Raw genomic sequence first — 13,102 nt, 5'->3', positions numbered from 1 at the left:
TCTTACATATATATATTTATATATTGTTTTGGTGGGGTCCATATCGTCCCACCCTACCCATCTTTCCGAGTTTCTGTAACCAATCCGATCGGAGTTTTGTCTTGCGTAGGAGTAAGGTGCGTTTGATTAGAATGTCCTGGTTTTGGAGCCTACTATATAATACTTACAGTATGAACAGGATTTAGAGTTGAAAACGTGTTAGATTTATAGTTTACCCTGTACATAAGCATTGGCTGTACATTAAATATAGATAATAACTAGAGGACTTTGTAAAGTGCATTGAAAAATGTCATTAATTAAGGGTTTATGGACATTTGTATTGAACACTGGTCTACACGTAAGTACAGTAAGTGACAGTCTGCCTCTTTAAAGTCGGTTGCCAACTGCAAAAAGCAGGAAAGAGGAAGTGGTTTGTCATATAAAATGTCTGGAAGTACTGATGGTTCAAAGGCTTGATTTTGATTGTTGTGATGTTATTAGCTGAACGGCTCAAAAAACTAAAGGTTAAGAAGTTGGGTACTTAAGGCGAACACATTTTTGGACGTCCAGGAGTCCACTGTGAAGCCGTTGTAGCCAGGGAATTGCAGTTGAAGACTTTTCACCTACTCCAGAGTGTATAGGGAAGTGACTGTTCAATAAGGAAGGATGTTTTAATGTTGGACGTTTACTGCAGACCACATAGTCGATTCTGTTTTCTAAGCAAACATCTATTGCTAAAAGAAAATGTCTACAAGCACATACTGTAGGGCGCTATGCATATTCCAAGGCAGTGCTAACACGAGCACTCCCCACCTGGTGGACGAATGAAAAAAGGACACCCCAACAACGAAGTTGGGTTTAAAGCTACACTAGATAGGATTTTCAGTAAAAAAAAAAATTGCGAATACTCACCGGTAAAACAGCGGTTGCTTACTATGTGCTTGTACAAAACATTTTTGGTAATAGATGTTTGCTTAGGCAACCGTTGCTGCTTTGAGAATACGCACAGAGTGCGCGTGCAATAATAAGATACACCAAGGTAAATATTTTTGCAAAATACATGACATGAATATATATTTTCAATCATTAATTAATTCAGCTCGCAGAAGTGCAGCGTAGATCAATACATTTTCCACAAATACGGAGAACTACTCGTCTTCTTGAAATAGGTTCTCCAATAGATTGATGGACTTATCCGACTAATGATATTGGTTGTAGAAATGCAAATGTTACTAATTGGTCAAGAGTAGAATACCCACCCTTCTCTTGCTTACGGAATTAATTTTCGCTTAAGAACCGGAGTTGCATATAATGCGACTTTTATCTTTGGACTTTTTGAAGCCACTTGAAAAAGTCCAGGGTTGCGGATGTTGTCGTGTAAAATACTTCAGATTTCCAGGCAAAAAGAAGCAAAGGCTCAGGAGCTTGTGAATCCAAAACTAGACTTTAATGAAGAATCAAATAAGCCGAGTTGGTCTGCAGAACAACTGGCTTTCCAACCTCTTTTATACAGTACCATCTCGTATAACATCACTGGGGAAAGCTGGCATGCCCAAGGGATGGCCAGATCTTCTTTGATCCGCCACCATTATTTCTTATCTTTCTAGAATCTACCACACAAACCATTGCTGTTAACTATTGGTGGCGCAGGTTCTGGAAACCCCATAAAAATAACAGAGCCATTTGTGCTCTTGAGTTATATGCAATGGTACCTTGATTACTTCCAATACAAGACTTAAACATTGTGTAATGATTATACAGTTTACCATACTGATTCGTGTAATTAATATACTGATATATTTATCGATTATGTGAGTATACTCTGGAAAGATCCTTCTCGAATCTTCAATCAATGTTTCACAACCCTCTGGGATTCAGCCCCGAAGCCACTACTCATCATTACACAGACTATTCTCTAAAGTCTAGGATTATTTGATCTATGAGCTCACTCATTTCCCAAGGTATTCAAAGACAAGCCACAGGTCCTTCTGACATCCACAAGAAATATACTATTGCTCATTAGCACAGTAAGGAGAAAAACTGTTGACCTAGACACATATGGAAATCCAAACTGTGTTCCTTATTCTCTTTTAACAACCCAATTATTATGCAAGTGATCACGAGACGTTCTGGCCACTCTTCATCAGGTTAACATTCTATTGGGGAAATCCCTCAATGTTTGGGCTTGTTTAAAAAATCTGGTCGCTTGTTAGGAAAATCTGAGGGCCCACTGAACCATTGTAACGATGGGTCTGAGGATTTCATCCCAGTACCTAACAGCAGTCAGGGTACCGTTGGTTAGCACGTGGAGGTCTGTGCGACCCTCTAAGGATATACCTTCCCCGACCATTACTGACCCAATCGCCAAACCAGTGATGCTGGATGATGTTGCAGGCAGCATAATGTTCACCACGGCTTCTCCAGACTCTTTCACATCTGTCACGTACCCAGTGGGAACCTGCTCTCATCTGTGAAGAGAACGGGGCACCAATGGCAGACTTGCCAATTCTGGTGTTCTCTGGCAAATGGCGGACTTGCCAATTCTGGTGTTCTCTGGCAAATGCCAATCGAGCTGCACGGTGCTGGGCTGTGAGCACAGGTCCCACTAGAGGACGTTGGGCACTTAGGCCACCCTCATGGAGTTTCTTTCTGACAGTTTGGTCAGAAACATGCATACCAGTAGTCCGCTGGAGGTCATTTTGTAGGTGACAAGGACACTAGCAAAGCACAAAACTAGAGAAGAATCAGTCAGGAGAGAGCAATTGTCTGTAGCCACCACCTGCGAAACCATTCCCAATTTTGGTGGATGTCAAGCTGTTGCCTCTCCAGTGCCTCCCTGTAGTCACTTTCATTTGCACCAAAACAGATGACACTGAGACTTTGTCCCATGTCTGCTGCATACAGCCTCACAATAATACCAGTGCTGTAATTCGCTCTACTCCAAATCCCAGCGTGGACCTATCACGCTCCCTTCTCCCCCCATTAGAGATAAACTTATGTTGGCATTCCAAGCGATGACACGTACAGTGATGATGAGTCATTGATTGATGACATTAGAAGACTCAGTACTAGATACATTTTCACAAACGATGCCGCCAACAAAGTGGTCCAAGTAGGGCAAAAAGAACAATGAAAAACTGGAAAAATGATAAAGAAGTTAAAGACTGGGTATGTCAACCGGTCGGTACTGCAAAGCAGAATCAATGATCAGGTTACTAGGTTATAACAAAACAAGTATAACATACTCATATGCCCTACTAATAGTAATGTATTTGTAATGTATTTTATCATAAATATGTTGCTGTTATGCGCTCCCTCTTAGTGCTCCTGTCCTTTTCTCCTGTTAAATCTCTCATATTCTACTCGCCGGTGGTCAGAGATGAGTGGGTAGAGCCTGCCCTCCCTATACATTTATTTTTTTGCATGTTGATGTAAAAATAAATGTTTTGGCGTTTAAAAAACTCTAAGTGGTTTCAGTTTAATATTTTGCAGGCTCATTTATTGAGCGCAACAGGCTATTATAATTGCCTATGATAATATTGGGCACGTTTTTGAAGCCGCGTTTGCTTGTTTGTCTCGCGAGAGTTGGCGATACTTTGACGAACCCCTAAATACAGAGCACGTCTAATTTGTAAATAAATCGCATGTCCGAGCATGCAAAGAATAATCCGCGCGTACATTTGATCCTCACACCAAGGTAAATGCTTTTATATTAAATCTGAAAATAAAATATGCCAGCTGTTCGAGTTGAATTTATACAAATGTTTGGTTACAGAATTGCGAGGTTGTAAAATGTGTTCAAAGATTTTGTACAAAAATTGCTTGCAAGCACGAACTAAATGTATAAAATGTTGTGCTAAAAGCTTGCAAAATGTAGTTACAGATATTAGCATCAGAATTGTGACCACCGCCAAAGTTTGTGACGTGCAAATGTCTGATATTCCATAAATATTACCCATAGCTACATAGGTTTGCAACTTAAACGTTATATTTTCTGTTCTATAAACAATTGTTATGTCCCTGGCTGTAGTGACAATTGGTTAAAAATATAGTTTTTACGGTCGGTTTCGTTTTTGAAGGAACTCCAGAAAATACATTATCAATAGACTACTGTAAGCCTTAGTGGTACGAACGGGACCTGAATGTGTTGGTGTTCTCTTGGTACAGTTTCGCTGCCAATTTGTATTGTTATCACCTGGTTGTGATAACCGTGTAAACCTTGTCAGGACAAGGGGACGTTTGTCAACATATTTGCTTCAATTAGCTTTACTCAAAATATATTTGCTTTAATAAGTAAAATTGTCCTGCTGATCTTTACTGTAATCAAAATGACGTGGTGGCGTAATTCTACACGAAACACAGACCTTGATCAAAATGGATCTAAAAATCCCCTGGACGAAATTAATGGTGTAAGAATGCAAAGAGACATTTCCAGGTGGTAAGGTTTCATGGGGTTTATGACTCGTACTGTTTCGGTAAATCCCAAGACCTCGGAAGTTACAAGTCCTCCCAAGTGACCTGACTACACTACACTAATCGATGACGTTCTTTTTTTTTTAGATTTGAGCGGCTCTGCACGCCATGACTCCGAAGCTGGTGATCATCGACACTGACTCAGGAATAGATGACGCCCAGGCCATAATGATGGCCCTGGCCGCGCCAGGTTTACAGATCCTGGGAATAACTTGCTGTTTTGGGAATACCGGCGTGGAAAACGTTTGCCAGAATGTCCTGCAGGTGCTGTCAGTCTGCCAGCGCACAGAGGTATGAACCTGCACTCTGTGTGAATTGTGCAGTCTCTGGGTGCCAAAGGCCCCTCTTCCATAGAATTATCAGCCACTGCTCTCCTTTTATTGTATAATTTTTTTTCAGGAGTAGATCAGCCGTGAGCGAGCAGACATGACCTTTCTGTTAAGCATCTGTATTAGCATTCTTTAAAGCGTGGACACCTACAACCCTCAAACACAAAACTCTCATGGACAGTGCCGACCAAAGCCCCTTATTCTGCAGTTGGCCCTGAGACCCACAAACTGTCAGTGGAATGATAGGGTCAAGGGAAAACATGAGTACGTTTGCACCTTTGTTCCTCAGGCCATCACAGGCATGCAAAGCTTCTTTGGTAACCTAAGTGTCATTGGTGTGTCATCTCATCTTCATCCGCTTATCCGTAGCGGGTCGCGGGGGCAGCAGCTCCAGCAGGGGAACCCAAACTTCCCTTTCCTGAGCCACATTTGCCAGCTCTGACTGGGGGATCCCGAGGTGTTCCCTGGCCAGTGTCAAAATATAATCTCTCCACCTAGTCCTGGGCCTACCCCGAGGTCTCCTTCCAGCTGGTCGTGCCTGGAACACCTCCCTAGGGAGACGTCCTGGGGGCATCCTTACCAGATGCCCGAACCACCTCAACTGGCTCCTTTCGATGCAAAGCAGCAGCGAGGGAGAAGCCAGCCACCCTTCTGAGAAAACCCATTTCAGCCGCTTGTACTCGCAATCTAGTTCTTTCTGTCATGACCCAGCCTTCATGACCATAGTTGAGGGTAGGAACAAAAATTGACTGGTATATCGTGAGCTTTGCCTTCTGGCTCAGCTCTCTTTTTGTCACAACGGTGCGGTAAAGCGAATGCAATACCGCCCCAGCTGCTCCGATTCTCCAGCCAATCTCCCGCTCCATTGTCCCCTCACTCGCAAACAAGACCCCGAGATACTTGAACTCCTGTACTTGGGGTAACGCCTCATTCCCTACCTGGAGGAGGCACTCCATCGGTTTCCTGCTTAGAACCATGGCCTCAGATTTAGAGGTGCTAATCCTCATCCCAACCGCTTCGCACTCGGCTGCGAACTGGTCCAGTGAGTGCTGAAGGTCACAGACCGATGATACCATCAGGACCACATCATCCGCAAAAAGCAGCAATGAGATCCCCAGCCCACCGAACTGCAACCCCTCCCCACCCCGACTACGCCTCGATATCCTGTCCATAAAAGTTACAAACAGGATTGGTGACAAAGCGCAACCCTGGCGGAGGCCAACCCTCACCTGGAAGGAGTCCGACTTACTACCGAGAACCCGAACACAGCTCTCACTTTGGACGTACAGGGATTGGATAGCCCTCAGAAGGGACCTACTCACCCCATACTCCCGCAGCATCTCCCACAGTATCTCCCGGGGGACCCAGTCATATGCCTTCTCCAGATCCACACAATCCGCATTGTTCCTCTTCAATCTGCCGAAACCCTCCTCTCCAGTACCTTTGAGTAGACTTTCCCAGGGAGGCTGAGAAGTGTATTTGTGTATTAATGTTATAAAAAAACAAACGTATTTCACTTTTAATTAGCATGTCACAATACATTTCCCCTTAGGTCCCAGTGTTCCGGGGGGCTGCCGTCCCTCTGGTGAGACCCCCCGAGGTTTCGTTTGACCCCTTTGGTACCGATGGGCTGGGGGATGTGCTGGAGGACAGAGACCCACTGTGGAAGGAGAAGATACAGAGGGAGAACGCTGTCAGTGCCATGGTCCGACTGGTGGCTGACAACCCAAAACAGGTTTAAAGCGGGGGAACTGGGGTGACTTTCCAAAAATATTATTCACTCACAAACATACAGAAGATAATCTTCTTAAAGGCAAATGCCACTTTTATGACCTGATATTAGATGGCTCCTCACACTGAAAATAGTTTTGGGCAAGAGAAACTGTAATCTATAGACACTTTTTGTGTTAGTAAAGGGTGATGTATTTTGTGGGTGGAGCCGAACAGGTGTCAGAAAGTGACAACATATAGGAACATGGATCATCCGAGTGACTTCTCCAATTATTTTGTATAGAAAAAGGTCATATCACAAATATAATATTACCGTATATCCTATTCATTCATTCAATGCTTGCATAAATACTGAGTGATGTAAGCTTATCTGTAAGTAAGAGCAATTTGGTTTGTTTGCATGCTAATTCTGCTTACACGCTAGCTAATGTTGCTAACATTGGTCCATGGTGTTTACCATTGTGAAATAGCTTACTGAGAATGCCAGCTTTGTGGTTGCGGCTGTTACCAATTTATCGTTATTATTATAACTACATCATTGATTTTGTCTGTGTGATGACTAGTGGACAAAACCTTGCCTGATATGTAATGAGCACTGCAGAGATTCCAGATTACTTCATCAGTCCAGTCTGTCTGTTTAATGGCTTGCAACAATAAACGTCTGCATTTAGCTTCAAAGGGTGGCTTCAGCAACGGCTTTCTATAAAAATGAAGCCCATCTTTTTTTGCATTTCTATTCTGACGTCCAACGGCACAACAATACTTTTTTCCCCTTTAGTCCAAAGATCTTGCCCGTTTCCCTACACTTGTTCCCGCTGTTTTCTGCCACCACTAAACTTCAGTGATGTCCACTCCAAATGGGTCTATAATTCGGGTTTATTTGAACTACCAATAAAAACTTTTGCCACAACTGCTAGCAGAAAGAGCCCTAACCTTTCCTGATTCCTTGACAGGTGTCTCTGGTGGCCCTTGGGCCTCTCACCAACCTAGCTCTAGCCATCCGACTGGAACCGTCCTTCGCCCTGAACCTCAAGGAACTCTTCATCATGGGCGGCAACATGGAGGGTAATATGGCAGTCACTTATTGGGAGCAAAGTGCGTCCCAAATGCCCCCCTATTCCCTCTATAGTATCCTCCATTCGACGTTGGTCCCTAGGGCCCCGGTGGAAAGTACTGCACTGTGTAGGGACTAGGGGTTCATTTGGGAATCATCCCTTGTCTACAAGCACTGCTCCGTGAGCATTATTTTTCTCTTTACTGCAATCACAGGTAAAGGGAATGTGACCGTATGTGGGGAGTTTAATTTCGTGCTGGATCCTGAGTCTGCCTATGTGGTCTTGGAGGAATATCTCTGTCCAACACAAATTGCATCATATGAATATTGCCGCAGGAATAAGTTGACATGGGTAAGAGAATTAACCAGTGCTCTGAACAGATTCATACTTTGGCTGCATTTATAATAAATTTTTCCAGGTTAGTTTCTCTGACATTCTATTTAAGAGAGTGGTGCCCAATATCTACAGTACCAGTCAAGTGCAGAACTATGCAAATATACGCTCTGGAGTTCTGGTTACGGAGAAGTCCCTTACAAGTCACATTTGTAAGGCCCCGTGGCCAAACACACGACATGCAGAAAATCTTGTTCTTTACGATTCATTTATGCACTCGAGAGCAAACTACAGAGCCAGAAGAGGAAAGTAAATGCCTACTCTCCCAGTAGTCACAATGATGAATATCTGTTAAGTTGACTATTTACCAACATTTATCTTGCATGTGAAATTTTATTACCCAGGATTTCTTCGATAAATTGATGAACCTGGGCACACCTGCTGCCATCTTCATGAAGACGATAACATCAAAGAGCTGGGCTTACTCCAAGGATGCAGTTGGGTACTTTGGTTCCGGCTTTGTGTCCTATGATTCGTATGCGATGGCAGCGTGTATAGATTGCAGCGTGGTCACGGAACGTATTGAGTGTCCTGTCCGCGTGGAACTCCAGGGAACACTGTGTAGGGGGATGATGGCTCTAGATGTGAATAACATCCTGAAGAAGAACCACCGTGTGTCAGTCATGAAGACCTGTGATCAAACCAAGTTGAGGAAGTTACTACTGGCATCTGTCAGTATAGGAAGCAGAGAACCTAGGCTACTATAGCCTGGGTTCTTTGTTGGGTGGAGTGTGGAGCATCCCTGTGGATGTCAAAGACATCTGTAGTTTCTCAGAATCAGATATTTTACTCACACTCCAAGAAATAATGTGCTCTGTGCTTACTATTGAATCAATCATGAAAAGGCATATTAGAACGGCCTGGTCTGTAACGTCCGCTGGAAAAGAGTGGATGTTACCTCCTACCCTTTTAAATCCCAAATGAAATTAGTGGAATTTAAAATGATTTATTAGCCAGCTAATAAATACTTGTAGGTGAAATAAATTGCTCCTTCTATGATACAATTCTGACACTGTCCTACATTATTTTGGTGTTGTCTTTACATGAAAATATTATGGCAAGATATGTACATTTCTGATTGATCATGCTTAGTGACTTCTCATTGTTTTGGAAAACTCTGCTGTTTGGATCTGTTAAGAGACAGAAAGAGGCTTAATTTAAAACAATCATGCTAGCTAAATTTCAAATTCAGTACATTAAGAATGACTCAACAAATAAGCTTTTAAAACCAGTCACTACAGGCATTTGATTTGAAAATGTATTAATGCTTTATGTTCCCTCATCTTGTTACTGGATTTGTGATTGTGTTGTATTCATGGTTCCCTGTTTCATGTACTTATTCTATTATTTTGCATTATAGAAATGATTCAAGGTAGCATCTGTTACCACAGTTACCTCCTTTCAGAAGCAGCTTCAAATTTCTTATTTTTGTTATTAAGTGGTTATTTTTGAGAAATTAAGTAATATACCATAATACCTAGCAATAATTTCATTCTTTAGGAAATATTACACACACATTTGTTTGGTGTTTAATGATGCATCTTTTTTTTTATACATTTGTTTTAATATTATTTCTATATTTTTTCTTACCAGCGGCTTTAATTCAATAACTTTTATTCAAGAAAACCTTTACTGCAACCTCATCTAAGTAAAGTTTCCAAGGGGCCCAAGAGCTGCCCTCAGCTGTGTTCAATGAACACTGTTCATGGAGTCCATTTTTACAAATGTTTTCAAAGACAGCCGTAGATTAAACGTCTTCATGAAGTGTAGTGGATATTTTATGGTTATCAGTGACCAAAAAGTATTGTGAGTAATCTATCACAATACAAACTGTATTGCAAAAGAAATAATCACAATATTTCATGAAGTATTGGGATAATACTGAATTGTGAGGTCCCAGGTAATTTCCACCCCTGATTAAAACTATGCAAGAAGACGATACACTAGAAAACACCAAAACCCAGGCTTCCTGATTTGTCATGTTAAATACGATGAATTTCACCTTTTGTTTATTCTGATGCCTTTTTATTTCATCTTGGTGACAGACCTCACATTAATAATCCCATTAACTAACCAAATGAAATTCCAATATAATTGTTTTTTAAACCTTTGAAAGGACCCAATTCTTGAAGATTTTTTTTTAATACAAAACATCAACACTCAGGTTTTCCTGATTTGGCCATGTTCAGATGTCCAGTAACGTAAACATCTCTCTTTTTGCATATCTGTTACTGAATGTTTCCACATTTCAAAACGTAATACTAAATAAAGGGAATCTAATTGAACAAACGTATTCAACACCCAATACCCCCTAACCCTGTGAATAAGTGATAGCCCCCTTACTCTCAATAACTTGCTCAATGACTGGACCCAAAACACACTGTAGTTGTTGGTCAGTATCTCACACCACTAAGAATTTAGGCAGGCACTTCCATACAGAACTTAATTGACATTTTAGATAGATTGTTAAAAACAAACTTCTCATTTCAGGTCCTGTCATGAGATCTTAACTAGTTATGCCTGGCTATTTACTCTGCCATTCTAAAGCTTTAGATGTATTGTTTTCAGCAGATAGACTTGCTTGTGTGTTTTTGATAATGACAGAGGTGTGTTTCAAACTCATCCCACGCCCATTTTATTCTTTGATACAGAGCAGAATTTACACCATGCATGACCTTTGATAAGGGGTCAATACTGTAGTGTTTTTGATGCCAGACATAATAGGACCCAGTTTTAAAGTGAAAAGTCAAGTATTTTGGACAACAGATGCTGTAATATAAGGCAAAAACCAAACACTGCATATCAGTGTTGACCCAGTAAAACATGGTGGTAGTGATGTTTTTTTTTTAATGCTTTCCTGTATGAGGATCTGGAAGACGTTACATCACTGATGGAACCAAAAATGCCTCTGTTTTAAAGAACTGTACCAGAAGTGCTTGGTAGCAGTCATGTCAGCTAAAGTTAGCAGAACCAGTTACTGGGTGTAAGGAGACAATTGCTTTTTCAGTTGGGCGTTGCTTAATATCTTCCATGAAAAAAATTTAATGTGTGTATACACAATATTTGTACACCTTGGCTCTCTTTATTAAATATTAGGTTTTTGTTAAAAACAAAATCGGTGACAAAAATTAAGAAAATCATAAAAAGGACTAATACTTTTTCACAACACAGACTGCCTGGGCTTGAAAGCAGACATTCTTGGTTTCCGAGTTCCTAGCTGTCCAGTAGGATTTATCCCAAATTGCGTTCCCTATTAGGGACACCGCTGCAAATGCTGGTCATAAATAATGCTTCCAATGTAGTTTATTTCCATGTCAGCGGTCCCGAATGAAACATTTAAAAATTCAAACCGGCCAAAAAACACGTTGCGAATGAATACAGCTAGCCTGGTCCCAGATCAGTTTATGCAATCGTGTCAACGTCTTAACGCCAAACGAGGTGTCATGATTGCAAAAGCAGACCAGCAGCCAGGCTGTAAAACCACCCTTAAAACAGAAGAAACGTAGCTTCTTCACACAAAGTGCTTTAATAACTCTGCACCATTTAGTGCTCCGGAGCCCCATACCAACAGTGAGGCTTCACTTAGCCTGGCTCCTTGACACCAGGGTGGCACCTGACCACAGAGTTGTCACCCAACCCAGGTTTACACCTTTCACACAGAACTTCCTGGTGTAGCATCAGTAAAACCATTTCATTTTGTTTCTAATTTGGAAGTGTTCCTAAAATGAATACAAAGTCTGTGTTCATCTCTGACGTAAATAAAAAGCATGTTATGCTGTGAACTAAATGGCTCTAGTTTTGGCTGGTGATACAAAGTGCTGGGGTACCAAATCATATTTCCAGACCACCTTTTCTAGACTGGACCTGTCAATAAAAATCAATAGTACGTAAGTACTGTTTGACAACCGAAACCACAGCATGTTTCTCAGTGAATCCTAAATCCAAATTTAAGATCTGCACATAAAAAGTTCTCACACAAATCTTCAACATTGGGTGATGTTTGCGTTCATCAACTTAAGAGTGCACATCTTCAGTTGGACAGCGCCTTTTTGGGAAAGCGAGTTAGCCTGAGCGCCAAGTCTTGCAATCATTGTCATGCCACATTTGGCTATACAATGACAGCAATGTGAGTTCTCAAACAGCTCCGATACCAGGCTACAACCCCTCAGTTGTTGGTGTTGCCTGTCTGGTTGGGCCAGGGTTCGGAGCGGCGTCTGCTCAGGGTGGGACGCCACATGCTCCAGTAGTTGTAGGTGTGGCTCAACTCGGTTGGAGCCAGGGAAGGAGCAGGCGCCACGGCTGGGGTGTTGCCAGCCAGGTCTGAGAGGGTGGAGGTGGTAGCTGGACTGAAGGAGTGTAGGGTGGGGTCTCCACTGGTGGACCAGATGGAGTTGCTGAAGGGAGTGGTGGAGGACCAAGGGTTCCTGGTGCTTCCCAGGATGGACTGGAGGAACAAATGGATCGTTACAGGCTCTGGTTACCCAAAGGAACAAATGAAACAATAGCGTTTACCATTATTATTTATAAATCTACAGAGATGCTGTTAAGTTTTGTTTTGCTGAACCGTGTAAGCGGAGTGGTTAGAGACGCAGCCTGCCACACAAGAAACCGGGTGTCGAATCCGGCCAGGGACAAAACAAATTTGGATTAGTTGGGGATAAACTAAAACTTCACTGGGTACTAGCTTCAGTTGCTACATATAGTAGGCCAAAAGTAAAACAGTTTATGGTTATGTAGTGATGGACGAACTACAACCGAACTACAAGTCTAACATCATAAATTGGTTGAAATGTTGGACTCGCTCTTGCAACGAAACACATTTCTCTATCCCAACTAATCCGCTTGATAGAATTTTGTGAAGAAACAAGTTAACTACGTGAAAAACCAACAACAGAAATATATTAGAGTTGTATACAGAAAATGAGGATGTTACACTACTCTACGCTATTGTGGCCTAGTTGTCAGTGCAGCGTTCTCTCCACACTGTGTGTTCACCGCCAGCCGAGTCGGCTCTACTGCGGCCATCTTTTTGCCGGATTGCCGTTTATGTTGCGATGGACAAACTGCCATTGTGCCAAGTTGCAGGGTGACCAGAAACCTGCAACTGCAGCTACTGTCTCTACTTGTCTAATAAAAAGTGCT

The 13,102-nt window shown here is 42.0% G+C and overlaps 2 protein-coding genes across 6 annotated transcripts in view; one reads left to right on the top strand and one right to left on the bottom strand.

The window, feature by feature from the left end:
- The first annotated feature begins 124 nt into the window (after positions 1-124).
- On the top strand, positions 125-10,104 carry si:ch211-201h21.5 (uncharacterized protein LOC555526 homolog). 3 transcript variants are annotated; one of them, XM_010871284.5, is made up of 6 exons: positions 125-337; positions 4,540-4,743; positions 6,334-6,516; positions 7,466-7,577; positions 7,782-7,918; positions 8,305-10,104. In XM_010871284.5, exons 2-6 carry the CDS (start codon positions 4,561-4,563, stop codon positions 8,665-8,667), a joined length of 978 nt encoding a protein of 325 aa, XP_010869586.1. In that variant the 5' UTR covers positions 125-337; positions 4,540-4,560; the 3' UTR covers positions 8,668-10,104. The 3 variants fall into 3 exon arrangements, with proteins under 3 accessions (XP_010869586.1, XP_010869585.1, XP_010869584.1); XM_010871283.5 differs by lacking the exon at positions 125-337 and adding an exon at positions 432-1,018; XM_010871282.5 differs by lacking the exon at positions 125-337 and adding an exon at positions 3,352-3,676.
- A 467-nt stretch (positions 10,105-10,571) lies between these two features.
- The window catches only part of tmem131 (transmembrane protein 131), a 40,362-nt gene continuing 37,831 nt past the window's right edge, over positions 10,572-13,102 (bottom strand). For all 3 annotated transcript variants that reach the window (XM_029121410.2, XM_029121411.2, XM_029121412.2), the window contains exon 38: positions 10,572-12,404. In XM_029121410.2, coding sequence (XP_028977243.2) covers positions 12,126-12,404 — 279 coding nt within the window. In that variant the 3' untranslated portion in view covers positions 10,572-12,125. The remainder of the gene's footprint in view (positions 12,405-13,102) is intronic.

This window comes from Esox lucius, chromosome 8 (genome assembly GCF_011004845.1).
Source record: "Esox lucius isolate fEsoLuc1 chromosome 8, fEsoLuc1.pri, whole genome shotgun sequence".
NCBI lineage: Eukaryota > Metazoa > Chordata > Actinopteri > Esociformes > Esocidae > Esox > Esox lucius.
This window is presented reverse-complemented; position numbering and strand designations above follow the sequence as displayed.